Source organism: Xenopus laevis, chromosome 1L, assembly GCF_017654675.1.
Source record: "Xenopus laevis strain J_2021 chromosome 1L, Xenopus_laevis_v10.1, whole genome shotgun sequence".
Lineage (NCBI taxonomy): Eukaryota > Metazoa > Chordata > Amphibia > Anura > Pipidae > Xenopus > Xenopus laevis.
This window is the reverse complement of record NC_054371.1, coordinates 73,124,792-73,151,021: the sequence shown is the minus strand read 5'-3', so window position 1 is coordinate 73,151,021 and position 26,230 is coordinate 73,124,792. Positions and strand designations below refer to the sequence as shown.

General features: G+C 36.4%; 1 protein-coding gene across 40 annotated transcripts in view; it reads right to left on the bottom strand.

Annotated features, from left to right (window-relative positions):
• The window catches only part of LOC108710308 (ankyrin-2), a 292,137-nt gene that overhangs the window by 67,681 nt on the left and 198,226 nt on the right, over positions 1 to 26,230 (bottom strand). For 28 of the 40 annotated variants that reach the window (XM_041590234.1, XM_041590225.1, XM_041590237.1 and 25 more), the window contains exons 5-20: positions 25,312 to 25,410; positions 22,654 to 22,839; positions 21,225 to 21,248; positions 18,115 to 18,213; positions 15,588 to 15,686; positions 13,490 to 13,588; positions 12,197 to 12,394; positions 11,779 to 11,877; positions 11,497 to 11,595; positions 8,229 to 8,327; positions 6,645 to 6,842; positions 3,673 to 3,771; positions 3,353 to 3,451; positions 1,085 to 1,282; positions 506 to 604; positions 49 to 147 (exon numbers count right to left, since the gene is read on the bottom strand). In XM_041590234.1, coding sequence (XP_041446168.1) covers positions 49 to 147; positions 506 to 604; positions 1,085 to 1,282; positions 3,353 to 3,451; positions 3,673 to 3,771; positions 6,645 to 6,842; positions 8,229 to 8,327; positions 11,497 to 11,595; positions 11,779 to 11,877; positions 12,197 to 12,394; positions 13,490 to 13,588; positions 15,588 to 15,686; positions 18,115 to 18,213; positions 21,225 to 21,248; positions 22,654 to 22,839; positions 25,312 to 25,410 — 1,893 coding nt within the window. The remainder of the gene's footprint in view (positions 1 to 48; positions 148 to 505; positions 605 to 1,084; positions 1,283 to 3,352; positions 3,452 to 3,672; positions 3,772 to 6,644; positions 6,843 to 8,228; positions 8,328 to 11,496; positions 11,596 to 11,778; positions 11,878 to 12,196; positions 12,395 to 13,489; positions 13,589 to 15,587; positions 15,687 to 18,114; positions 18,214 to 21,224; positions 21,249 to 22,653; positions 22,840 to 25,311; positions 25,411 to 26,230) is intronic. The other 12 variants (XM_041590210.1, XM_041590218.1, XM_041590339.1 and 9 more) reach the window with 3 other exon arrangements.

Here is a 26,230-nt window from a genome sequence, read left to right as displayed (position 1 = left end):
ACAGAAAATAAGTGCAAGCAAAGTGCTTGAGAAATGGTAAATCATTACCTTGGTTTTAGCATTGACACTTGCTCCATGGTTTAGAAGGAAGTTCACCATCTTTATGTTTCCATAGTGACAAGCCACAATTAGCGGTGTGTAACCCAGCTACAAAAGAGGATTCATTATGATTTAGCTGCAATACTATTGGGCAGGTTGGCACATATAACTGAGAATATTAGGAAGTGTATCATTTAAAAACAAAATAAACATGGAGACATTTGTACTGATGAAAAGTATGCAGCTTTACAAAGAACACTTGGAATGAATGAGCATAAGGCAATCTTGGGGCAGTCTAAAGGGAAATTTAACTGTAACAAAACTGTAGTTATGAAATGAAAATAAAAAAATTAAATAAATTATTTTCTTGGTGCTATAGATTTCTGATGGTCAGGATTCTGATGTTAAATTTGATGGGGGAGTATCTGGATGGAATCTAACAATATGTACAAGTTGCCATAATTACCTTAGTTTGAGCATCAAGTTTGGCCCCATTCTTTGACAATATTTCTGCTACAGTCACCTTGTCCTCCTGGGCTGCGAGGTGCAGCGGTGTCAGTCCATTCTGAGTGAAATACAGTAAGGACTATTAAAATCATCAACACAAAAAGGTTCAAGCAAACAGAGAGGATAGACTTTGAGCTGGAAGCTTCTCTAAACTGTAAAATATTAGTGTGGATATACTTCTTTAGCAACATTAAAGCTTTAATGACAATTAAATGATTGAAAGCACTTATAGTGCTTTAAGGAGACTCTCTAAATGCCACAATATTAGGGATCTTAAGTATTCTGCTTAATTCTACATTCTAATGATCTGGATTTAAATCATAATAAATGCCTTTTGTGATTTTTTTTTTGGACAAAAGATAAAATCAATGTTATAGGCTCTAACAAAATGCCAGTGCAATGGGAAAATTCACTGTTTGCAAACATATATCCTATAATTTATACAAAAAGGTACCTATACATTTCCCTCACTTACTTTGACATACTCTATATTTTAGAACCTGGTTTAAACCAAATAAGATGAAATAGAACTGCTCACCTTAGTTCCGACATGAATGTTGGCCTTCTTATTCAGCAGCAGTGTTACCAAATCAGCATGTCCCTCCTGGGCTGCAAGGTGAAGTGGTGTCACTCCCTGATTGGTCAGAATGTTGGTCTCTGCTCCATAGTTTAGAAGTGTTGTAGCTATCTGCATTTGGTTCTTCTTGGCAGCAATGTGCAGTGGGGTGTAGCCATTCTAAACGAAGCCAATAACTTAAAATTATGGTTGTAGAATTTCCAAAATACATTACATTAAAATGCAAAACCAGCCTTAAAACAGCTCCCTAAGTTGTCTTAAAAGCTCCTGTCTTTTTGTTTATGTTGAGTACGAGTTGCTTTCCTATCAAACAGACAACATATGTAAGCTTTTAAATAGGATACAAATGTCCAATGACAACATGGGTATCCATCAAGACATATCACGCACGCTAAGGCAATGACAATGTGGAAACACCTTCTATTCTAAGAGGGTTCCCTCAGAAACACAGCATTTCAAAAGAAAAAAAAAGAAATGCAGAAGTTATATTATTTTCCTTTCAGTAGACTATGCATTGTTACAAACAAAGGCAGTTGCCATACTGTGCGCAAAACATTCTTCACTTATTTTAATACCACACCACACGGAGAGGTCAGTGATTGTTACTTTATTGAAGTCCATCTGAAAGTTGTCTGCGTGTGTTTATCTATACCAAAGATCTGTATATGCACTGCAGTATCTCGTACATTAAAAAGGAAATCATGGGTATGATCTATACAGAGCGGCTTCACAGATAGGTAACTATCATATACAAAAACTGCTTGTTCAGAGCATTACAGATGATCCTATAAGGGCAGTCAAGTGCAGTAGAAAAATAAATAAAAATAAAAAAAATAAAGTGGAATGGACACAGAGGGCAAAGTCAGTGGTTATATTTCATGTACCACATTTCAAATGTTAATTTGTAGTCCTATTCATAATCTCTCCTCAAGCATTCATTTTCATTACACTGTTTGGCCAAAAGTATCTTGACATGTGCCTTTCCAACGTCACATTCCATTTCAATCATATGAAAATGTTCCTCTTTTCGCTGCTATACTAATACTCTGCATGCTTTGCAGTAGGTGTTAAAAGATTGATGGCGGAAGCTGATTCCATTCAGCCAAAACAGCATAAGATATATTGGGAACTGATGATGAGTGAACTGTGCTGGGTCACAGTCAGGTGTTCAGCTGGCTTGTGCTCAGTTCTCAGTGCAGGCCAGTCAGGTTCCATTCTATTTCAGAAACCAATACATTATTGTGCTGAAACAAGAATGTTCCTTCTTCATATTAATACCACATAATAGGAAAAAAACATTTGCTTACAGTGGTACTAGATTCCCTAGCCCAAACCACAAGAACAGCCCCAGTTCCCTTGACTCAATCATCATTCACCGAACTTTAAAGTCGCCTGTATACATTGAGGGAGTTTGAGCTTTCCTGTCATATGCCAAACCTAGATACATCCTTCAGTCAGATAATAAAGTGTGATTTTTCTCTAAAGAAAACAGATTTCCACTGCTCCAAAGTCCAATAGTGGCGACCCCTACACTATTTTAGCTGATGCTTGCCATTGCACATTGATGTGGCTGCAATTTCATAACAATCAATGCTGTTAAGTTTCTAATGAACAGTTCTGGTGGGAATAAATTTCCTTTTATCCATGTGCCATTTATTACTTAAGGAAGGACTTATAAGTCCTTAAAGGTTTGATGCATATGCGAGTGTCTATATCTTTAATAAAACTGGGAGCACCTCATTTGCAAATTTCAGGTATGGACTTTCAGGTATGGTTTTCATGCATTGTTTAGCATGGAAGAGGCGAGGGCGGGTACCAGAAAAAATTCCACAAGTTTAGATCTTGTTCTGAAGCTGGAGATTTGACCATTTCTTCTAGTTTGTGTGCTATCACCAAAACTTGTGCTTGAAGATATTTTCACATCATGGTCAAGTTGACCAAGGCAGACATAAGACATAGTGATTTGTTGGAAATGTTTGTTGTTGGAGATTAGCTGTGTGCTTAACTATAGTCAGTAATTGGTATTTGCTCAAAAAGCCAATTCCACTAATTAGAAGGGGATACTTTTGGCCATACAGAGTCTATTCTAAGGCATTTTCAATTTTACTTAGTCAATAGTTTATTAATTATGTGTGTCTGTACTTTTCCTGTCTACAACACAATTAATGGTAAACAGCTTTCTTTAAGCAAGACATTCAGCAGTCTTAATATTGAGCATTTGGACCTCACCTTAGCAGTGACTTGAGAGGAAGCGCCCTTTTCCAGTAACAGCAGCGCCACCTTCTGATTGTCATAGTGAGCAGCAACATGGAGTGGCGTGAGACCATTCTGCAAAGGGGTGTGTTTGTTAGGGTATTAAAGTAGTTAGTTGCTGACAGAGACGTAATACATTAAAGATGAGTGTAATGATTATCTTGTATGAAATGACACAAGATGAATGCCTTAGGTTGACTTATTCTTGACATACACAATGCTTAATGACTTACCTTATGGAAGACAATATAATATGTTTGTTTCCTATAACACATTATAATCATCAATGACCTTACCTTTCCTGCTGCATCAGGAAGGGCCCGACGCTGCAAGAGTAATTTGGCCACATCTAGGCTTCCATGTTTTGCTGCCACATGTAGCGGTGTAAATCCCTTCTGTAAATTAAAAGGACAGTACTTTACAAAACCTCTACCAAATACAACAAGTATGTACTTGATATCATTTTATCCTAAATGAATTACATTAAACCATCAGATAAATTGTTCTTTAAAATATGCAGTGTGCTATTATTTTTGGTCTAAATGAACAGTGTAATATATCAGAGTGAGCACCAAGGGAAGGTGCTTTTTAGAATGAAGTATGTAAATTGCATTATACTGTATGAAGTAATGTGAACTGGTACAGTATGAATATTAGCATTGCTCACTAACACTAGCGAATCATTTCTGAGAGTTTTAAGAAAGATATTGATATGATTTGTTCATATCTAGCTCAGTGGCTTTTTCAAAACATCCCTTTCTCTCCCTCACATACCTAATATGTTCCTGTATTTTCCAACATCTGTGAAAATATTTCCCCCATTATCACAAAAGGCTTATGACCACCTGGTACTAAACAGTAACATCTGTGCATGGGCTGGAATGCCTGGCTGTATCCTGCGCATCCAGAGCAATTTACTGAATATGATACAATGTGATGTTACATGTCACTGGTACTTTCAACAGGTTTCACTTAAACAGCTAATTATACTTTACAATGGGGATAGGCAACCTATAGTGCTACAACTGCTCTTAAACTGAGACACAATCAATTTTCCACAGAGTCAATGGGTGTTTCTGTTAAATAAATAGCTGGATTATTAGAAGTTGCCTAGATCAACCCCAATTACCTATGCAGAAAGTATAGTTAGTAATGTATAGTGGTATACAATGAGTCTCAACTGATACCACTTTCATTTACATTACCATTTCCATCCCTTTTGCCCCTTTACAATGAGGGGGTCTAATGCCAAATCAGAGTGGCTCTATCTGCATATTGCTTTGGCATTAGATTTTGAGAAAATGTTGATGAAACAGTGTTAGTGAGGAATTCTCAGAAAATGTAGGAAAAATAAAAGTATTAGATTAAAATGTAATTAACATTTCTGGTGCTGTTTACTACTGTACCAGTTCATTTGAACAATCATGGGATGCTTCTTATCAATGCAGGTTACTGGGCTGATTCCAAACTGATTGCATATAGTGACCCTGGTTTATAAATAACAGTCTCAGTTCTTTTACAAGCCTATTGTGGGATCTGTGAGTGCCTGTTGTCTTTTGTTTGGTTGGTTACCGTCACCTTGAGCTGTAGGTCTGGGGCATGTGCACCCAGGCCCCACATATTACTGGTGAGATTACAAATTTATTCTCTTTGCATTAGGAATTTCCTTCTTTGAATGTATCATTTCTACATGACCTCGATAGGTTTTAGCTGGATTATTTTCAGATTCAGATTTTTAGCAGCTTTGGGGTATCATGAAGCTCTAAAAATTTCAATTCCAATTTCAGTATCCCCCTTTAAAAACTTGACTAGAAAAAAATTGAGGTTAAATAAATAGGCTCCACACAGTAAACAAATTATGGATAAGCTTTGATAAAATTTACAGCGTATGTTCTCCACCAGGGGGCACTGACGCCACCACAGAACACTTTCATATCTTGATAGAACTATAGGGAGTGGCAGCTTTCAGAGCATCTAGTCTAGAAAAACTCCCAGTTAGCTAAACTGTTATCTGCTCCTTATTCCAACTATTCCGTTTGCAATAAAAAGCCATGTTTCCATACAATAACAGAGATACATCTGATTACACTGTATACAACCTGCATTAAAAAATCATGAGAACAGTATCATGAGCACAGAATCATAAGCATGGAGTCATGAGCAAGATATGGCCATACAGATAATGATAAGATCTGATATTTCCAATATGTGTATAGTGGTCCAGCATTCCTGACTGAGTGCCATGTACAATGTATATTGGTTGGTTCGTCAAACACGCTGGTTTGAAAATGTAAGCAGCCAATGAACTGTACTGGATCTCCCAGTATAGGGTGTATGGGTAGTAAAGGGGAGCTGCATATCTAACTCATTCTGTCAGGCAGAATGAGTGGAACAAAAACAGGGCAGCCATTTGGTGTGCAGCCCCCTCTACTGGGTCAGCCTGTTGATGCCTACCTATAAAAGTTATTCAACAACAAAGCAAAAACAGTAGGGTCAATGCTTACACACAACAGAACCAATGATTGTTCCTAGTATCCCATCTTATTATTATTAATATGTTGCCTACTGCCTTACCTACTGTATGTTAGGCTGAAAACAAAATAGGCTATTAAAAGATCTGTCGTCCCTCCCCCATACACACACACACTTTGTAGAGTTTAAAGTCAAGAAGAAAGTTGTCAGAAATTTGAGTAACACAGAACAGCCCTGATCTGATAAGAGTTTATGTGAACACCCTGTATTAGGATACAAGAACCATGAAAGCAAACTTCAAAAGAAATATACTCTAAATTAACTGAGCATGAGCATTACTGAATAACTTAAGAGCTGACCTAACAGGTTAAAATGAGGACAATGTACAGATTAAAATGTAATCAGTATATAAGGGCAAATAGCTTTTTCTACATTAGGTGCTAATCATGTTGCACCAACTAACTGATAAGGAAGACCGGCAAGTTTTCAGGCACTAGTGGTGCCATGGGTCACTACAAGATCAATTTTTGTCCTACATAAGATATACAACGTTCAATGGATACTTAAGACGTAAAAACAAAATGTTTATTACTCAAAATAAATAAGCGTGTTGAGGACAAAGATTAAGCCCTGTTCCTACCACCTGTTTTAAGCCGAGCTACATAAGCATGATGCTTTTATATCACACAAAAAGCAGTAGATATAGGCCACTGGTTTTTGCCCACTGAATGAATTCTACTGCTAGGGGTTACATGCCTCTATATTGTAACTAACACATGTGTTTTCCCATTCTTACCTTGGTAGCCAATGAATGCGCAGCACCAGCCTCCAGCAAGACTGATGCTACGTCAACTTGCCCTTCCCTCGCAGATATATGAAGTGGTGTATAGCCGTTTGTTGTTGCAGCATCTGGGTGAGCCATGTGTTGAAGTAACAGCTGGACAATTTCTGTTTTGCCCAAACGAGAGGCAATGTGCAGAGGTGTCTGCTCCTCCTGGTGAAATGAAATACATCAGAGAAATACTTGTTAATGGAAAACTATTCCTGAATGTGATGTATCAAATTTACATCAACATTTTATTTAACAAATATAAAAGAACATTTTTGTATTAATTTAACAGAAGAGCCAGCAGAAGCAAGGGTAGTTTAAGGGGACCTCTAGTATGGGATGATAATATGCGCATGCCTTCTGCCTCCATTACAATCTGTTTTCAGCAATTTTTTTTCTAAATAATGAAGCAACAAGTGCAAGTAGATACAAAATATGCAAATGATAGTAAATATATTCACTGTGTACTTGTTGCAATGAGCTTCTGTATCAGCCTAGATATACATAAAACTCTAAGACCGAAGATCCAGCAAGGATTTTTTACCTATTTTCAAGCAATATCATCTGACTTGTGCAGTGTGTATTGGCAGAAGTTAAGCATCCCAAGTCAGTACCTACTGTCAACAAGCAGTGACCAGTACCAGGGAGAAAGCTGACCAAAGTATGGAACATTTTGGGTCTTGACTGTCAAAGGGCTATGTATCCTTACTAGCTTATACACCTACTTAGTAAGCCTTGTAGATAAGAAACTTAAAGGGATTGTTCACCTTTAAATTAACTTTTAGTATGATGTAGAGTGTAACAATTTGTAATTGGTTTTCATTTTTTTTCATTTGTGGTTTTTGAGTTATTTAGCTTTTTAATCAGCAGCTATCTGGTTTGCAATTTCAGCAATCTGGTTGCTAGGTTCCAAATTACCTTAGCAACCATTCACTGATTTAAATATAAGAATGAGATATGAATAGGAGAAAAATAATAGGCCTAAATAGAAAGATGAGTTATAAAAAGTTGTAATAACAATAAATGTGTAGCCTTACAGAGCATTTGTTCTTTAGATGGGGTCAATGACCCCAATTTGTAAGCTGGAAAGAGTCAGAAGATGATGGCAAATAATTGAAAGACTATAACATTTTTCATAAAAAAATGAGTAATGAAGTCCAATTGGAAAGTTGCTTAGAATTAGCCATTCTATAACATAAAAGTTAAGTTAAAGGTGAACCAACCTTTTAATATGTAGTCCAACCTATTTTGGTCTTTACATCCATTTCCTTGTCAGGAACTTACCTAGGGCCAATATAGGTTTACAACTATTAACCCCTCTTTTGGGATCAGCAATGGTTGCCCTGACATAAGAGAGACAGCAACGTGTGCAGTCACTGCACATTCCATCTTAAAACAATCGCAATCCTTACTCTCATTAAAAAAACAAATCTTTATTTCAACATAGCAGTATATTTTAATAAGCCCTTCTGTAAATAAAGCGTTAAAACTCAAGACAAAATAAGTAATGGGCTATAAAATAAAACATAGCAAGTGAATCAATTAACCTACCCTGGCTCTGGCATCTACAAGGGCACCATTTCTCAGGAGGCAACGGACCACTTCTACTTGTCCAGCACGTGCAGCCATGTGAAGTGCTGTTTCTCCACGCTGCAAAGAGTATGAACAACAATGTATACAAATTCAGGTACGGCAACATTTTATGTTTTCACAGTTTTACAATGCTTGACTGTAAAATGCAACATATACCAAGAGATTATCTGTACATTTATGAAAAAAAATGTTACAAACATTCTAATGGTCTATACGTTCCATCAGCATCCTTAATCTGAACAAGTAATAATGGTGACATGACTGTACTGGTGTTGTTTGGTTTTGGTGCTAAAATGATATACAGTATACATGAAAGCATTTGCGCCTAGCACCCTCACAATTCACTTCTGGAATAGAAGTAACAAATGTCATACATATAACATATGCAAGATATTCTAGATGTGCCCAGATACAATCACAATTTAACACAAACCTTGATAGCAAGGTTGTAAAACCCTCAGGTAGTTAGCTTTTGTATAACTGCAAGCCAGTGGATAGCTAAGGGTGCAGACCACAAAAATTAGTAGGAACATTTTACTTCCCACTCTTTATTTTATTAAAAATTGCTGTATACAGTATATAACATTCCTACACTCCTACTGTAAAGGTTTTCAAGTTGAAAGTGTAATGCATAGATTGTTTTAAAGTAGAACCCCCATTTTATATTTTTTTAGAAAAAAAAATGGTGCAAAAGTGGGGAAAATGTACTATGCATTATATATTGTGGAATCACACATATTCTTTAGTATTTAATCCCTTGTTCTTAAAAGTATATCAAAAAGTGGTAAATGGTAGATTCTAATTTGTGTTCTCTATTTGGGAAGAGATTGTGGGGTGATTTTGATGTGTACAGTGAATAATATGTCTTGCATGATTAACCCCTGCTTTGATTTCAGTGCACTACCAATGAGTCAAAGGAATTGGTCAGTGTAAAAATAAAAACTGGGTAAATAGAAAATGTTTTCAATACCAAATATGTAATAAATAAAGGCTGGAGTGATTGGATATCTAACATAATAGCCAGAACACTACTGCAGCTCTCTTTTTTTCCCGATTGGTTACCAGTCAGTAACCAATCAGTGCCTTGAGGGGGGGGCACATGGTTCATAACTATTGCATCTGACCTGTATACTAAGGATCAAAAGCAAACTCCTCGCTAAACAGTTATGTCCCATGTGGCTCTCCTTAAAGTCGCTGACTAAAGGTGGCCATGCACGAGCCGATAAAAGCTGCCGACAGACCAAGTCGGCAGCTTATTGGCCCGTGCATAGGGCCCTCCGACGGACTTCCCCGATCGATATCTGGCCGAAAGTCGACCAGATGTCGATCGGAAGAGACTAAAAATCCCTTTGAATCAAGGCCGCAATCCGACCGTCCGTTACCCATCGTTAGGATCTGATCATTGGGCCCTAGGGCCCACGATCGGAATCAGCCCGATATTGCCCACCTCAAGGTGGGCATATCGGGTAGAGATCCACTCATTTGGCGAACGAGCGGATCTCTCCATGTATGGCCACCTTAACTAAGAGTTTGAAATGTAAAGCGATGCAAAGCAGGAAGTAGTGTTCTGGCTATTACATTAGACATCCAGTCACTCCAGCCTTTATACAGTAGATGACATTTTTGGCTAACTAACTATATTAGAAACATTTTTTATGTTGCAAATATATTTATACAGTTTTTATTTTTACAATAAACTGTTCCTTTCAAGAAAAGCTGGAAGGAATCTTGATCTATTCAAGCTCAGGACAGACTATTTTTTTAAGTAATAATCTTAGCAAATCCATGACTAAAAACCCTCCTAAAACCACAACCAAAGCCACTCTCTGTTGCACATATATGCGGTAAAAGCCTACTGTACCAAATGCCCACATAAGAGCAGAGATTCTTGGAAAAAGGGCCTGACAATCAAAACTGATAGACAGGCTCTGGCACCACAACACACATATCCCACGTGTTTTAAGTATAGGCTAATGCAGATGTATAGGGCCTACTAGACTTGTTATGACATTTATGCACACCCTACGCCAATGTCCAAGGCTTCATAGCTACAGGACAAGAGTCCTGGAGCACTTATGTCTCTTGGCCCAGAAATGTACTTGTGTAAAATAGCTAGCTTGAAGTGACAAAAATCCTCAGTTCCAGCTCTATTTAGACTGTCGCCTACAAAAGCCTAATTCCAGGCCAGACGCTTATCACCCTAAATTGGAAAAATCAACCTACCTAACCTTCTTAGCTGTGTTATAGAAGCCCTCATAAAAAAAAGGACAACAACACAAAAGATGGGGAAGTTGGCAGAAATGGTTTGATGCACCGTCTTAGATGTCCTGCATGTATATGCAATGCTGCGCAATATGTTGGCGCCCTAAAAATACATGCTAATAATAATATGTACAAATATATTTGTTTGGTTTAATGTTCCATGCTCCAACAATGGTTTTCATCTGGCCACAAAGTTTATTAACCATAGTACTAAAATAATATGTATATATGTTTACTGACAACCTGTGATTTTAATAACAAATAGTTTAGCTAATATGAAGGGTCGTTGACTGTAGAAAGACCTTATGTAAATCAGTGATTTTTATTTATACTGATTATGGTACCTAGTTGTTCTATAGCCTATTAACATTTGGGATCTTTCACCAAATGGACATTCAATCTTCAGCCTTCCAGTTCTCTACTTTTTAGGTACTGGAAATAGTAGTTCAGCCAGGGGTCATGAAATATATCATATTTATCTGAAGGTTACTTATAATTCACCAAATTTGTTTTAGAATTTAGAACATAAATAATGTAAAGTTTAATTCGCCCATTAGCTGCAAATACCAATTATTTGTCAGAATAACATACTTAGAAGATTCCTCTCCAGGTGGTCAAGGTTGCAAGGTATTATTGTTAAGTGCACAACTACATACATATAATATAGATATATATAGATATATATATATATATATATCTATATATATATATATATATATATATACTGTATGTATATATATATATATATATATATATATATATATATATATATATATATATATATATATATTAAATATTTTCTACAAAGGCATAATGCTTTTTGATCTTTTTAATATATATCTGACTAACAAGAAATATCTTAATATTATTTGCACAAAAACAGGTTAGCAATTATAGTAAATAAAGAAGCACACTTTGCAAATTTAAAGACATTCTGATCATGTAAACTGCAAGACATACTCACAATGTTAGTGACATCTGGAGAGGCTCCATTCTGCAGCAGAAGGAGGACTATGTTCAAGTGACCCATGAATGCGGCCACATGTATTGGAGTGAGACCAGACTGTGAAACAAACAACACTGATTTTACCCCCATGCACAAGACCAGCTGGGCTTCAGCAGAGGTCAGAAGAAGGCAGAAAGGAAGGACAGGGAATATGAGCGCATAAACATAGAGTGGGAAAGGAGAGTCAAAGGCAGAAGTATAGGAGATATAGGTGTCTTGAGCTAAGAAATTCTCCTCTACCTCTGTTATAGCTTGGATTGAAGCCCCATATTTCACTAGGAGTTCCATAACTTTGATACGGTTTTTCTTGCAAGCAATGTGCAATGGAGTAAAACCATTCTGTACAGAAAAACACTGTGTTAGAAAAGCCCATGCACACTTCACACAGACAACTCATGCCGACTTCAGAAATGAAATAAAGGAAATACTGTCACCCCACTGATTTTCCAGCACTTTTAAAATGACTTTTGCAGACAGAATAATGGAAACAGTTTGAAAGTTTGAGTTAAATCATTTTTCAAGTAAACATAGAAATGGGTGCAGACCAAGCATTGAGAATAAAAGCAAAGCAATAAACTGATCATGGTGTAGCTGAGTTTATGCTCAAAATATTTTAGTACTCCTAACAGTTATGAACGCTGAAGAATTTCAACTGTACCAGTGCACGAGCATTAGGATTTGCCCTTTTGTCGAGGAGCAGTTTGGTTACTCGATAATGTCCACAGTGAGCTGCAACATGCAGTGATGTCAAGTAATCCAGTGTTACATCATCAACTGGAGCTTTGTGCTGAAGCAGATGTTTGACACACTCAACATGGTCTCCCTGAGCAGCCATGTGAAGAGGGGAGAGTCCATTCTGCATTGAGGAAAGACAGCAATTGCTCATTACCTGAAATAGTCAACTATTTGTCTACATAATAAATGTATTTATGTAAGAAGAATACTGTTTATCCATACTACCCAGTTTTCATCATTAGGTGGCCAAATATATCTGCTATAGTCACATGTTCAGCTTCACACATAAATACCGTACAAAACAGTCACAGCTGCAAGGAGACATTTATGAACAATATTTATGAAAGACTTGAAGTTTGAATGTTATGGCTAGTTGCCTAGCTGAATTACTGAAGTACTTCATGATGTAACCCTCACACTTAAGGCTCATTGGAGACTAGTTAAATCTACCATTACTAACACTCGCCCCCAACATCATATCCCTCTGCTGTTGAAAACCTGGCACATTTCGAATTGTACAGGTTTTTTTGACAATGCTACAGACCGCTATCCTGGATGAAATGTATTAAGGTTTTACACTGATGTTTAAGCTGTTATGCAACTTAGGAACCATGACATGGAGTGTTATGAAAAAGTGAGAGGTTAAGGTGGCAAGAGCCAAAAGGAGCTGAAAAATTCAAGAAATGCTATGAAAACAGATGGTATTTACATAGCATTTCCCTAAGGTGCCTTTACCCTCACATATGAAAAATATGAATGCAAATACTATAATTAATTTCTCTGTGGCCATCTATGCAACCATAACTGGTTTAATAGCACAGATACAACCTGCAGAGAATTTGTTTCAATCTTCAGAGCTAATCAGTGTAAAATACTGGAAAATGGCTTCTGTGGAGTTAAGACCTAAGGGCTACCAGATGGAATATCCAATTGGGAGATTAGGACGAGATGGGCTAAAAGTAGCCAAAAAAGCCTTCCACTATGCAATAAATTATGTTATTCACATCCAAAGATATGATGAATAGGGGACTTTGGAGAAGAACATTCTGATTCCAGTAAGAGGGGTCATTTATGATTTAGATTGATGTCTTATTTTACAAGTTAGACAATATCCCCTCCACATCATTTTCTATAAAGAGCTTTGCCAAAACTATTTAACTGAAATAACTTGTAACATTTTAGCGAATCAGGATTTTTTAAAATAAAAACAGCATGCCTTAGTCCTTGCAAGCAGTGGTGCTCCTCTTTCAAGAAGAAGTTCTACCACCGGGTCATGTCCACTCCGTGCTGCACAATGTAAAGGAGTAAGCCCATCCTACAACAAAAACAAGACCAAAACAAATAGTTTATATTAGAATATTGAGACTTTATATAGTTAACACATTTCAATTGCATAAATTAAACTATTTAGCTATTTTGTGTTTAGGTTCTAGTGCACTGATCCCCAAACAGTGGCAAGAGAGCAACATTTGCTCACAACCCCCTGGGTTTTGCTGCCAGTGGCCTTACAGCAGGTGCTATTTTTTGAATTCCTGGCTTTTGAAGTTGGGATTGCATAAAAACCAGGTGTACTGCAAAACAGAGCCTCCCTTAAACTGCCAGTCCCCATAGGAGCTACCAATAGCCAATCATAGACCTTATTTGGCATCCCCAGGAACTTTTTCCATGCTTGTGTTGCTGCCCAACTCCTTTTACAATTGAATGTGGCTCACAGGTAAAAATAAAAAAAGGTTGGGGGCACATTTTCTAGTGTCTAACCCACTCAATTTTTGATAGGTTTGAAAAAATATTACTACTTTCATTAAATTATAAATTGTCATGCCCTGTCCCATGTTTCTAATTTCCACTCTAATTAATACTGTATTTAAGCGGCTATGCTGATTCAGACTTTCTACTCAATTATTTAATGATTTTCTATTTTCAAAAGGTTGGAAGTAACTTTATCATGTTTAATTCATGCCTTGCCAGAATTGTATGATCATAATATGTTCAATTATTTAAATGACTCCAAAACACAGCAATCTTAAAAAGATTATTCTCCCTGCATTATTTTTGGAATAGCGGTTTCCATGCTGATTCAGGAGTTACCAAGGGTTTTTACTCTTTGGCAAATGTATTTAGACCAGATGAGCAAAACAATAATTAAAATGAAAACAGCATGGTTCCAAGATATACAGTAGGTAGGAATGGAATTCTAATGGCCATATTTTGCACCTAAAATGTACAGTAATTTCCTTTCCTTGAAGGGCTCCACACCCGTTTCCCACTGCAGTGAATGAGGATTCTCTGCAACATGATCCACTATGTTAAGATGTAGTACACCATGGAAATGTATTTCTACATTGCTAGCACTGGGATCCTTAATTCAATTTTGATGTGCATACTAACTGCAGGGAGTTCATGGGGCAGATTTATTTATAAGGTTCGAGTTGTGTTTTCCACAAAAAATTGAATTTTTGAGTCAAAAATCTATTTTTTGGTTTAAAAAAACTTTTTCGAGATTTATTTTACCCCAAAACTGGAACTAGCTTGAATCCAAAAATACATCATCTAAAACCTGTCAAAGTCACGTACGTAGGAGTCAATGGCAGAGGTTGACTCCCATTTGAAGATGTTAATAGCCTTCATGATGTTTGATTTTTTTTTCGTTGGGTTTCGCTTAAAAAAAACAATCAAGTTGAGCAATTCGAGTTTAATTTTGCCAAAAACTTGATCAACTCGAGTTTTTAGGTTCTAAACCCCAAACTCGATCATTCCAGTTTTTTCCATTTGAGTGTCTTCTTAAATCAGAAACCATTCGAGTTCTCAGTTCATTCACATAGCTCTAAATTTCGACCTTTGATAAATAACCCCTTATGCAGTATGTTCACCATGTGACTGTGGGATTTTTTTGGGCATCCTATTTCCAAAAAACATACAGTATATTTGGCCCATGATGAAACAGACTGTGTGAATCTGATAGGAATAAGCTCCACCTGGACAGGACAGGTGTGGACGATGAACAAACTCTGTGCTGTGTAAATGTGCTGGATCTATATAAATGATGACAGTAATTCAGTAGTAAAATGGTTACTTATATTCTTATCATATTTTAGTGGAATATCTTATTTATTAACACACGTAGCGCCCTTAAACATTTAGATCAAATTCGTTCTAACTTTTTTTTTTAACTGTAGAATTTAAAATGTATAACTTTTTCACTTATGGAAATGTGGCACTTCTATATCTAGCTGGCTGTCAATCATCCCTTAATGTATGGGACCCAAACTCGGTAATCAGAGTAATCAAATTGTGTGTCAGTAATTAATACGTACTCTTGTTTTGGCATCAATTTGTCCTCCACGATCCAACAAAAGTTTTACCATATTTGTATTTCCTCTTTTGGATGCAACATGCAGAGGGGTAATTCCATTCTGAAACATGAAAATTCAGGAGGTTAAAAATGTATCTATGACCTTAAATATTTTAACCACATGCATTTTAAACAAGCAGTAAAAATAGTTAATCCCACAGTTACACTATAAGTTATTATGGGGTACATTTTATCCTCATCTAACTGCGCCAAAGTTCGCGTCAACAATACGTCAAAAATATTTTCACACTAACATTACCTATATGCATAAAATTATAAATACACCATTGGGGGTGTAATTTATTGCTGTAAAGGGTTTGCGTAATAACGCAAGAGTATTTTGCCTATACAACTGTAATTGTCAACAATAGCACCATATGACAATGACATATGTAGAATATTAGCATGGAGGATATGATGTAAATAATGAGATTCTGAAGTGGCTGCTATTTCTTTACAATGGTAGTTTGCCAACCAGGAACTGTTTGAATTCCTAATTATAGCATTCTTTAATTTAATGTTTAAGATGTAAGGTTTTAGTCAGTAGTGGACCAGAACTTAGAATAAGACATATTCTAACTGCAAAGTGCCTTACCATCTAATAATATGGTTATGTATGGTATATATGCTGTTATGTTAATGAACAATATAAGATGAATTATTAGAATCCAAACATGAGCCTAATATGGGTAAGCTCCTTGGACACATAGAGGCAGATTTACTAAGCTCGAGTGAATATTTCGAATGCAAAAATATTCGAAGTAATTTTTCGGGTACTTTGACCATCGAATTAGTCAAATTCGATCAAATCGAATGATTCGAACGTTTCGAAGTAAAAATCGTTAGACTATTCGACCATTCAATAATCGAAGTACTGTCTCTTTAAAAAAAAATCGACTTCATACTTAAACCTACCGAAGTGCAATGTTAGCCTATGGGGACCTTCCCCAGCACTTTTCTAATTTTTTTTTTTGATCTAATAAAAATCATCCGATCGATCGCTAAAAATCGTTTGAATCGTTCATTTCGAAGGATTATATTGTTTTGATCGAACGATTTTTATTTGATCATTCGATCGAACATTTTGCGCTAAAATCCTTCGAATTCGATATTCGAATTTGAAGGATTTTACTTTGAGGGTCGAATTCGAGGGTTTTTTCGAGGGTTCGAGGGTTTTTTAACCCTTTCAACCCTTGATAAATCTGCCCCATACACACACAAACATATAGATATAGATTTTTTTTTTTTTACAGCATTTCAAAATCCTCCTGTGCTTAAATTTGATTTGAATCACGAGCAAGAAGACTAGCACTACTGCCAGTTGATTCCTCTCAAAATATATCTGGATTAAGTAAGTATTAAGCTAAATTCTACTACAACTAATTTGCGTACAGGTATGGGATCCATTATCTATATCCCCATTATGTAAACCCATTATTTGCAAACCCATTATCCAGAAAGCTCCAAATTACAGAAAGGCCAACTTCCATAGACTTTGTTTTAAGCAAATAATTCACATTTTTTTAATGTATTAATAAACAGTACCTTATACTTGTTCCTAGACTGCATGAATCCATTGGTGGCAAACAATCCTATTTTATGGTGATCCAAATTATGGAAAGATCCCTTATCTGGAAATCACCAGGTCCCAAGTATTCTAGATAATAGGTCTTATACCTGTTTTAGCCTATTATGCTCCTACATTTTGTCTGTCTCCAAAAGAATGGCTCATTTCCAGTATATCAATAGACTAAATTAAATGGGATCAGCACTGATTATGAGCAAACCTAAGATGCCCTGTTAGGTTAAAAATCATTTGTTTTATTCACTTTTTCAGAACTCATAGTGATTGATGTATAGCCCATTTTTAATTAAAGGGAAAAACAAAGGTAAGTCATGATTTTTTGTTAAGCATAACATCTCATAACATAAGAATGGTCAACGGCAACTCCCATTTGGATTAATGCTAAACATTCCCTTGGTTATTAGCTTTGCAGTGGTTATTGATTTTTAAGATATTCATTGGTGTCTGGAAATCCACAATTTCCCTACAGGACATTATTCAGCCCATAAAGAATAACAGAGCAGCATTACAGCATATAATGCCAAAGAAGGCTTCGAAGTATATTTTCATGAGGGTTATATTATTTTATAGATTTACCCTTACTGCATTTATAGGTTCTTTTCTAGCTAAATTCACATATTGAATGTACTATTTGTGTTTACCAAGCAGCTCAATAAATTGAAAGTTGATAGAAAATATAGGCATTAATCATCCATGGTAGGTTATTTGAAATAATTAGGGATACAGTATGTTGGACATCATGTGATTCTTATGCAAAGATAAACTAAAAAGAATAATTAAAGAAGAACACATTATATCTTCTCTAAAATTATATTTTTCATCCACAGAGTAACCCATTCACAAATGATGGCATCATTCCTTCTTCACAGAACACAGTTTCTCAGAATTAATAAAAATGAATTACCCTGGCTGTAAAGTCCACAGCAGCACCTCTGTTGAGCAAAAGCGTGGCCACATTTACATTCCCATAGTGTGCAGCTATATGAAGTGGGGTAAAACCACTCTGCAAAAACACAAGAAAGACAGGCTCAAGCTTTGCAGTGATGCATGTCATGATCAGAGTAAAAAAATATGAAACTGTTAAGCATGTCAGCCAAATTACAAGAGAGACAAACATGGAGCCAGCTAGAGATATACTTTAAATTGTAGGCAGAAAGTTAAGTTGGAAATATTAACATAATTAGTTTAGCAAGAATGGAAATAACTATTAGAATCAAGAAACCAATAAATAAAGGGCACCAAGAGAATGAAACAATAGAATAATAAAGAAATACATGAGCTTAGTGAAGGTAAAAGTATTTGTAGAAAAGACAGGGGAAGAAAGAAAGTACTCAAAGACAGAAGCTGGAAGGAGTGGGGCAATAATAAATGAGGGAATAAAAGAAATGTGGAAGAAAGAGGCAAAGACACAAGGGAAATAAAAAATTAAGGGATAAAAGAAAAATGTAAAGGAGACAAAAATAATTAATAATATTTGAGCCTAATTAATTTGTGGCTCCAGCTGTAAGCAGTACCTTTTACATTAATAGCCATCATTAGTATACCCCCCAAGTCAAGGAGTAGAAATATAAATATCACACAAAATGGAAGATGTAAGACTATAATATAGGTTATTTTATGGCAGTAGAGTAGGTTAAACATATAACACTGTGAACAAAGCTTGAGAGACAGGATACAGATACGGATAAGGATAGGTAGGTGCAAAACTGTATCTATACACCATTACAAACAGCACTGGTACAGTTTTCTGTTTACTGCATTCAAAACATCCTTGTATAAAATATTAAATATCTTAAAAGCTAAAACCTAATATTATAAAGACTGTGTGAAACTGATGCATATAACACCGCTACAGCTTGTTGGATTTTTATACATGCTAGTTTCCCTTGATGTAACACTGTGATTTACAACATTTTATAATCCATACATTGTAATGATACAATTAAACCACTACACTACATGAGCTCAGCAAAATAATGATAATCCTGGCAAGCTACAGGCATGTATTGAATAGGACAGATGAAATGCCAATGGCTGAGGCAGCAGGTTCTTCAGTTATCTACTTAAAAATATCCCTTAACAGTGGGAAAATGCAATGCACAAAATATAGAAGCTATATAGATGTGATTATTAATTTTTATTAAATATTTTTATATTTTTAAAATGATTTTTCCTAAAAAATAGAAAACAATAGCTCCGGTTCAGTTATCCATGAATATTCCCCACATTTTTGGGGTAATTCATCGATCTACTGAAGAACTCCATGTCCACATTTTCACTAAATACTCTATAAGCTGAAGCTTATCCATTGGGTTCTAACTAGTTCTAACCAGGGTAGCTATTGATCAAATCCTAACTGCAGATCAGCAGAGTTCAGTAAAGGATTTTCCAATCCGTCTATTGAATGCCAGGAAAGGCTCTTCCTTGACTTCTCAAACTGTGCACTGACCAGAAACAGCCTGCAGTTGAGATCCCATCAGTGGCTATTCTGGCTGTGCTTCCAAACCCTGTGGGTTTCTCAATTCCAATGAGTTGCTAGTGGAACAACTTCCCTGACTTTGTATACCCTGCACTAAACAGAGGAGCCCCAATAAGGAAGAAAAAAGTCCTGCAGTTGGGATCTTATCCGTGGCTATATAGAATGCCACCCAGGATGCCAACCTAGTGGGTCCGCAATGACAATGGAAAATGCAGTCGTGAAACTTGAATTCGTTCACAGGATTACTGGTTCCTGCTGTCTTGCATTCGAATGAGAAAGAGTTTCCTTAATATCAAAGTGCTGCTCATGGTTCTACATTTTTCCTAAAACATTCTAATTAATACATTACTCTAAACTTTATTGAGTTCTGCGGCAGACAACAAGGGCAAGGGTGTGGACAAGCAATGTAGTAGATAGAGGGAAAGTTGCAGAGGAAATATAGAATTGTTGATAACCAAAAGCTATAACGCTTCTTAAAGGGGACCTGTCATCCACACATAAAAAGCTGTATAATGAAAGTCATTTGCAAATTAAACATGGAACCCAAATATTTTTTTAATTAAAGCATCCATACCTGTTATAAAGTCAATCAAATATTACTTGTCCCAAGTAGAGGCGGGACAGTGAATTACTTTCACTTTTCATTCAGAACGTCCTACATGTCACTGCTCTCCCCACATTCCCCCTCCCTCCTCACACTCTATAATTGTGTAGGACACTGCACATGGGCATTAAGTCCCCCATTCTGGTGCATACACAAGATTTTGGGGTGATACACAATTTGTCTTAATAACAGTGTCCACAAAATGGCTCCTGCCTGCTTGCTGTGATTGTGTAATTCCAAGACTGAAGGAAACACATTTTAAATAATAAACATAGTGTAAGTAACGTTTATTTTGCTAAAATAAAATGACAGAAAATAATTTGGAATTATTTTTTTAGGGTGACAGGTCCCTTTAAATTGCAAAAAAACACAGGATTATATAGTCATGCCAGCTTTCAGCTGAGCAAGCAGAAAGTTCAAGTAAGGGGAGATGAGGGTTGTTGTGGCTAGCAATTGAACTGATGCTTCATCATTTTTAAATAATTGTATTTATCAAATGAGTACATAACCTGCTAAGTCACTGTTACTCTTTATTACTTTAATGGCATTAAGAATTAGATTCATTTTTAAAGTCTCCATAGGATTAAGGCACTTATTCCTCCCACACTTTTACTTTTTTTTGCCAATTCTATCAATGCTATATCTTTTGTAATATTTCTCAGGTGCTATTCCCTCAATTGTCCCACAATCAATCTTTTACACAAACAGTGTAGCAAATAATTACACTGTGCATCCTTCAAAAATCAACTTTAAGATAGTCCTAAGCTATAACCTTGCCTGATTTCTTTTTACAATGAACAACATTTTGTCAAACTGAAAATACAAGTTGCTCAACAAATTATAAGCAAAAAAAACAGCATATGCAAGCACAAGATAGCAGCATGTGGAGTAAAGATGCATGCACAAGAGAAAAGGAAATTGCTGTAGGTACCTCTGTTGTCCTATTCACCATCATCTGAAGTAGCATAATTTGAAAAAAGAGGAAATATTAGTACCACTTACTTTGATCACAGAATTATTTGTGCTGCCAAAGTCACGAGATCTCAACAAAATGGACCATATGCTTTCTTCTCAAACAATTATATTAATAGTAATAGGACTCAATATGTAATGTTAATCCAAAGATCAAGTATTACATTTTTCAGCATCTTTTTCTACTACAGTGTTTAGTGACTTGAAAGCAAAATGTGTGTGTGTGGGTAACTAGGGATCTGGATGGTTCCCTTTTTCAAGTAGAACGATGCAGAATGGTAGAATATGGAAACCATGACTGCCTGACTCAGCTTGTATAAAACTACTAGAAGGATTCAGCCACAAGCCGAACCAAATCCGAATTCTAATTTGCATATGTAATTTAGGGGCAGCAAGGGAAAGAGAGAAATGCATGTGTGGTTAAAAAAATGTTTACTTCCTTGCTTTGTGACGAAAAAAGGCTCGTGATTTTAAGGATTTGGATTTGGTTCAGTCAGTCACAAGGATTCAGCTGAATCCAAATCCAGCCGAAAAAGGCAGAATCCTAGCCGAACCAAATCCCGTATTTGGTGCATCACTTACATTTATAACTATATTATATCATTAGCTCCTTAATAGCAATTGTATTTTATTAGTATCATGTGTGTGCTTTTATGACGTACTAAAATTACAATATCAAGGGGCAGATTCACTAAGGGTCGAATTTCGAAGTTAAAAATACTTCGAAATTCGACCCTCGAATTTAAATCCTTCGACTTCGAATATCGAAGTCGAAGGATTTAGCGCTAAACGTTCGATCGAACGATCGAAGGATTTTTCGTTCGATCGAACGATTAAATCCTTCGAATCGAACGATTCGAAGGATTTTAATCAAACGATCGAAGGAAAATCCTTCGATCAAAAAAAGGCTAGCAAGCCTATGGGGACCTTCCCCATAGGCTAACATTGACTTCGGTAGGTTTTATCTGCCGAAGTAGGGGGTCGAAGTTTTTTTTAAAGGGAAAGTACTTCGACTATCGAATGGTCGAATAGTCGAACGATTTTTACTTCGAATCGTTCGATTTCGTTCGAATTCGAACGAATTTAACCAATTCGATGGTCGAAGTACCCAAAAAATACTTCGAAATTCAAAGTATTTTTCATTCGAATCCTTCACTCGAGCTTAGTGAATCGGCCCCCAATTGTCTTGGAAAACAGGAAGAAAACCTAAACTTACAAAGAGACATTTTCAATCATCATTATTAATCAAGTGTAGTCTATAGAGTGACAAATAATATGACATTAGCAGAGCTTTTCTAAATTACAAAACCAGTGGCTCGCTGTGCAGGCTGGACAGAATAAAGAACAATAATCGGAGGGGATATTAACATCCCTAGTTCAGGGCTTACCTTTGACTGCACATCTGCATTGTGGTCATTCTGAAGCAATAGGGCTGCAGACTTTGTGTCATCCTTTCTGGCTGCAATATGCAGAGCGGGAAGTCTAACCTTGCCCTTGGTATCGTTCTCCAAAAGAATAGCTACCACCTGGTTATGTCCTTGTTGTAATGCGACAGCTAAAGGAGTGAATCCATCCTGAAATAACAAACACCGTCAATGAGCTTAGAATATAATTCACCATGTTGAATGAATAATTAACTCAGCTGTCTGTTGTAAAAATACTATTAAACCACTTATTAACTAAAAAAACCTAAAGCAAAATGTATATGAGATGCAAGCATTGGTTTTGCAAAAAATATATTCTGTCCAGGCTTCTAAAGTTTTATGTTTATATGTTTATGTCCACCTTCAAGTTAACTTCTAGTATATTATAACTTGGCCTATTCTGAGCAGCTATTTAGTTGGTCTTTGTTTATTTCTTTATAGTTTTTGAATTATTTGCCCCTTTCCAGCTTGTAAAGCAACATGTTCTTTGGTTGAAGAGACAAATTGCAGATCGTTTCTAAATAACTTTATTTCATTTTTAGGTGAACTTACAATTCAATAGGTCCTTACAATAAGAATTATAATCTTGATGGCATTGCCTTCACTATAAGGCGGTGTGCCTTAAAATTAATGAATTTTACCTTCTAAAATTTTATTTTTTATACTAATGAATAAAATGTTTAAAAAAATGTCATTAATGACCTGAGTGCAGCCACGTGTTTGCAGAAACAGCCAGCACAGCCTCACGCAGGTCTTTAACTCAGTTACTTACTGCCTCGGCTATTCAATTCCTCATATATGACAGAGCTTTTCCTCATATTCTCCTCCCGGATTCTGTTTTGATAATTATAATAATTTAGTCCTGAAGTATGCTGAAAGCTTCTCCAACCTTTCGTGACCTGTTAACTTTTACTACTATCTGGCATTTTACATTTTTTTGAAGATTTTATTAAAAATTAAGGTTAAATCTGGCTACTAAGACAGGCAATGAGTGTCATCTGCAAGCTGCTTTGACATTCTTAATCAGACTCGGTGTGTGCCAGAAATATTTTATGAATATGTGATAGTATAGTAAAAAATATATATATATATATATATATATATATATATATATATATATATATATATATATACACAATCAAATATGGCAGCGCACTCCTGGGATTTCTTCTTCAACATAGTATAGCAATGAAAGTTTCGGCTCACGTCCGGAGCCTTTATCAAGATTATCAAGATGGATCTGGACGCGAGCCGAAACGTTGATTGCTATACTATGTTGAAATAAACAATTTTATCTTTTGAAGAAATCCCAGGAGTGCGCTGCCATATTTGATTGAATTGACTACTTCCAAGGAGCAGCACCCAAGTTTGTGCATGAATGAATGCCGTCAGGAGTGCGGAACATAAAGACTGTTTTATTCATATATATATATGGACACTGCCTTGGCGGGGCGCATCAGCTTATGCATACTTTGTACAAACCATGTAACCAAAAGTGTCTCTTTTTGCCAAATTCAGATAAGTTCTCTTTAATCCAATTGTTCCTTAAAGTTGTATAATGATAGTGCTGGGTTAATTTGTTTAGTTCAGTATATGATATAAGCCACACACCCATGCACCAGACTGAATTTAATTGCAAAACATGGATGAGCTGCATTTTTTGTTTTTGTTTTTGTATATATATATATATATATATATATATATATATATATATATATATATATATATATGTGTGTGTGTGTGTGTATATATAGTCCACTAGGTGCACACCATATACTACATCTATACCTGGGTGCCACAGCAACAAAAACATATAAGAACGAACAAAGCTGCTGCACTCTCAGAAAAAAAGATTTATTTAAACAGGGACCTTCATCATGAGTATGTACACATGTAACAAATCCATAAACAAATAAATGTTTCCAGCGCTAGGGCTATGTATAATAGATAATCCAACTTGGCTGGGCAGACTAATTTCTCATTCGCATGTTCAAATATATACAAATGTGCATCCCTGGGGATCGCTTACCATTGTCCGGGTGCTCCTTGCCCCGGACCCTGCGTTTATACTTTAAATACAGGTTTTAGACGGGGCTCCCCACCTCAGCACAGAAAAGACAAGATAAATGCAAGTCTTAAGATAAGTGCTGCCACCACGAGTCAGTCACTAAGAAGAACATTGCCAGCTCACACCAGCACACACCGTGATTTTTTCAGGAATCGCTTACTCCGCGATTAAAGGTATAAAAAAGTCATCTTTATTTTCATATTTAATTTACAAGTAACAGTGTCTGAGGTCTAACGCGTTTCATGTTTGCACACTTCCTCAGAGACTGAGGTCTAGCGCGTTTTGTGTTTGCACACTTCCTCAGAGAAGTGTGTGCAAACACAAAATGCGTTAAACCTCAGACGCTGTTACTTGTAAATTAAATATGGAAATAAAGATTATTTTTTTATACCTTTAATCATGGAGTAAGCGATTCCTGAAAAAATCCCTAAATATACCTAACTCCTAAATATTTAATGCTTTGAGACCATTTTATGACTGGAATCATTTTTAGTATCGGAGCTCTGACAACATTAGGTAAATCATTAAAACATTGTAACTTGTCATTACGATACCTCTGTGGCAGTGCTCTGGTTGGCCCCAGTTTCGAGTAAATATTTGACTACATCAAGGTGGTTCTCTTGTGCCGCCATATACAGAGGGGTGAAGCCATTCTGGAACAAAAAAAAGGCATAGGTAAATTAAGTAGACAGTTTTATATCAGCTTAAATACATATTCCATGTATTAGTATGCAGTTAGATGGAGAGAACCATTTTTGAAGCTCACTTTTACCAGATGAAGTCAGTTCTCGGCAATTGTTTGGGATGTCTGCAAGAATGCCTAATCCACTTACTGAATCACATGTGCTGTGAAAAGTGGACGAGGTGTGAAGGCAATTGCTATGCATTTTGAACAATAGCAATGTACCCTGCATTTTGTGCTCACTTGATTCAACAACACTGCATTCATTAGGACAGGGTGGGGCAAAGCACCTCTCCCCCCCCCATCCCCCAACCTGCTGGCATTCAGACATGGCAGGATTGCCAGGTGCATCTCACTGCAGAGCCCTCGTCCTTAACATCTGTCCTATAGCAGGCAATAAGTACAGGGTTGTGGTGCAGAAATGCCCCTACCACAAGTGGTTTGAGAATGAGCACAAACGGAATCACTAAGGGACACTTTCTTAATGATTTATGAGGCAGACAAGTGTCTGATTCATGAATACAGCACTACAGAACACAGGCACAGATCTGCCTCTCCAGTGCCATTAAACTTTTAGAAACCCTAAAAATGAATGTGGCTAAAAATGACAAATTTTATATACTGAACTTATTGAACCAGTCTTAAGTTTCAGCTTGTCAATAGCAGCAATGATCCAGGACTTCAAACTTGTCACAGGGGGTCACCATCTTGGAAAGTGTCTGTGATACTCACATGCTCAGTGGGCTCTGAGCAGCTGTTGAGAAGCTAAGCTTAGGGGTAGTAGCAAATTA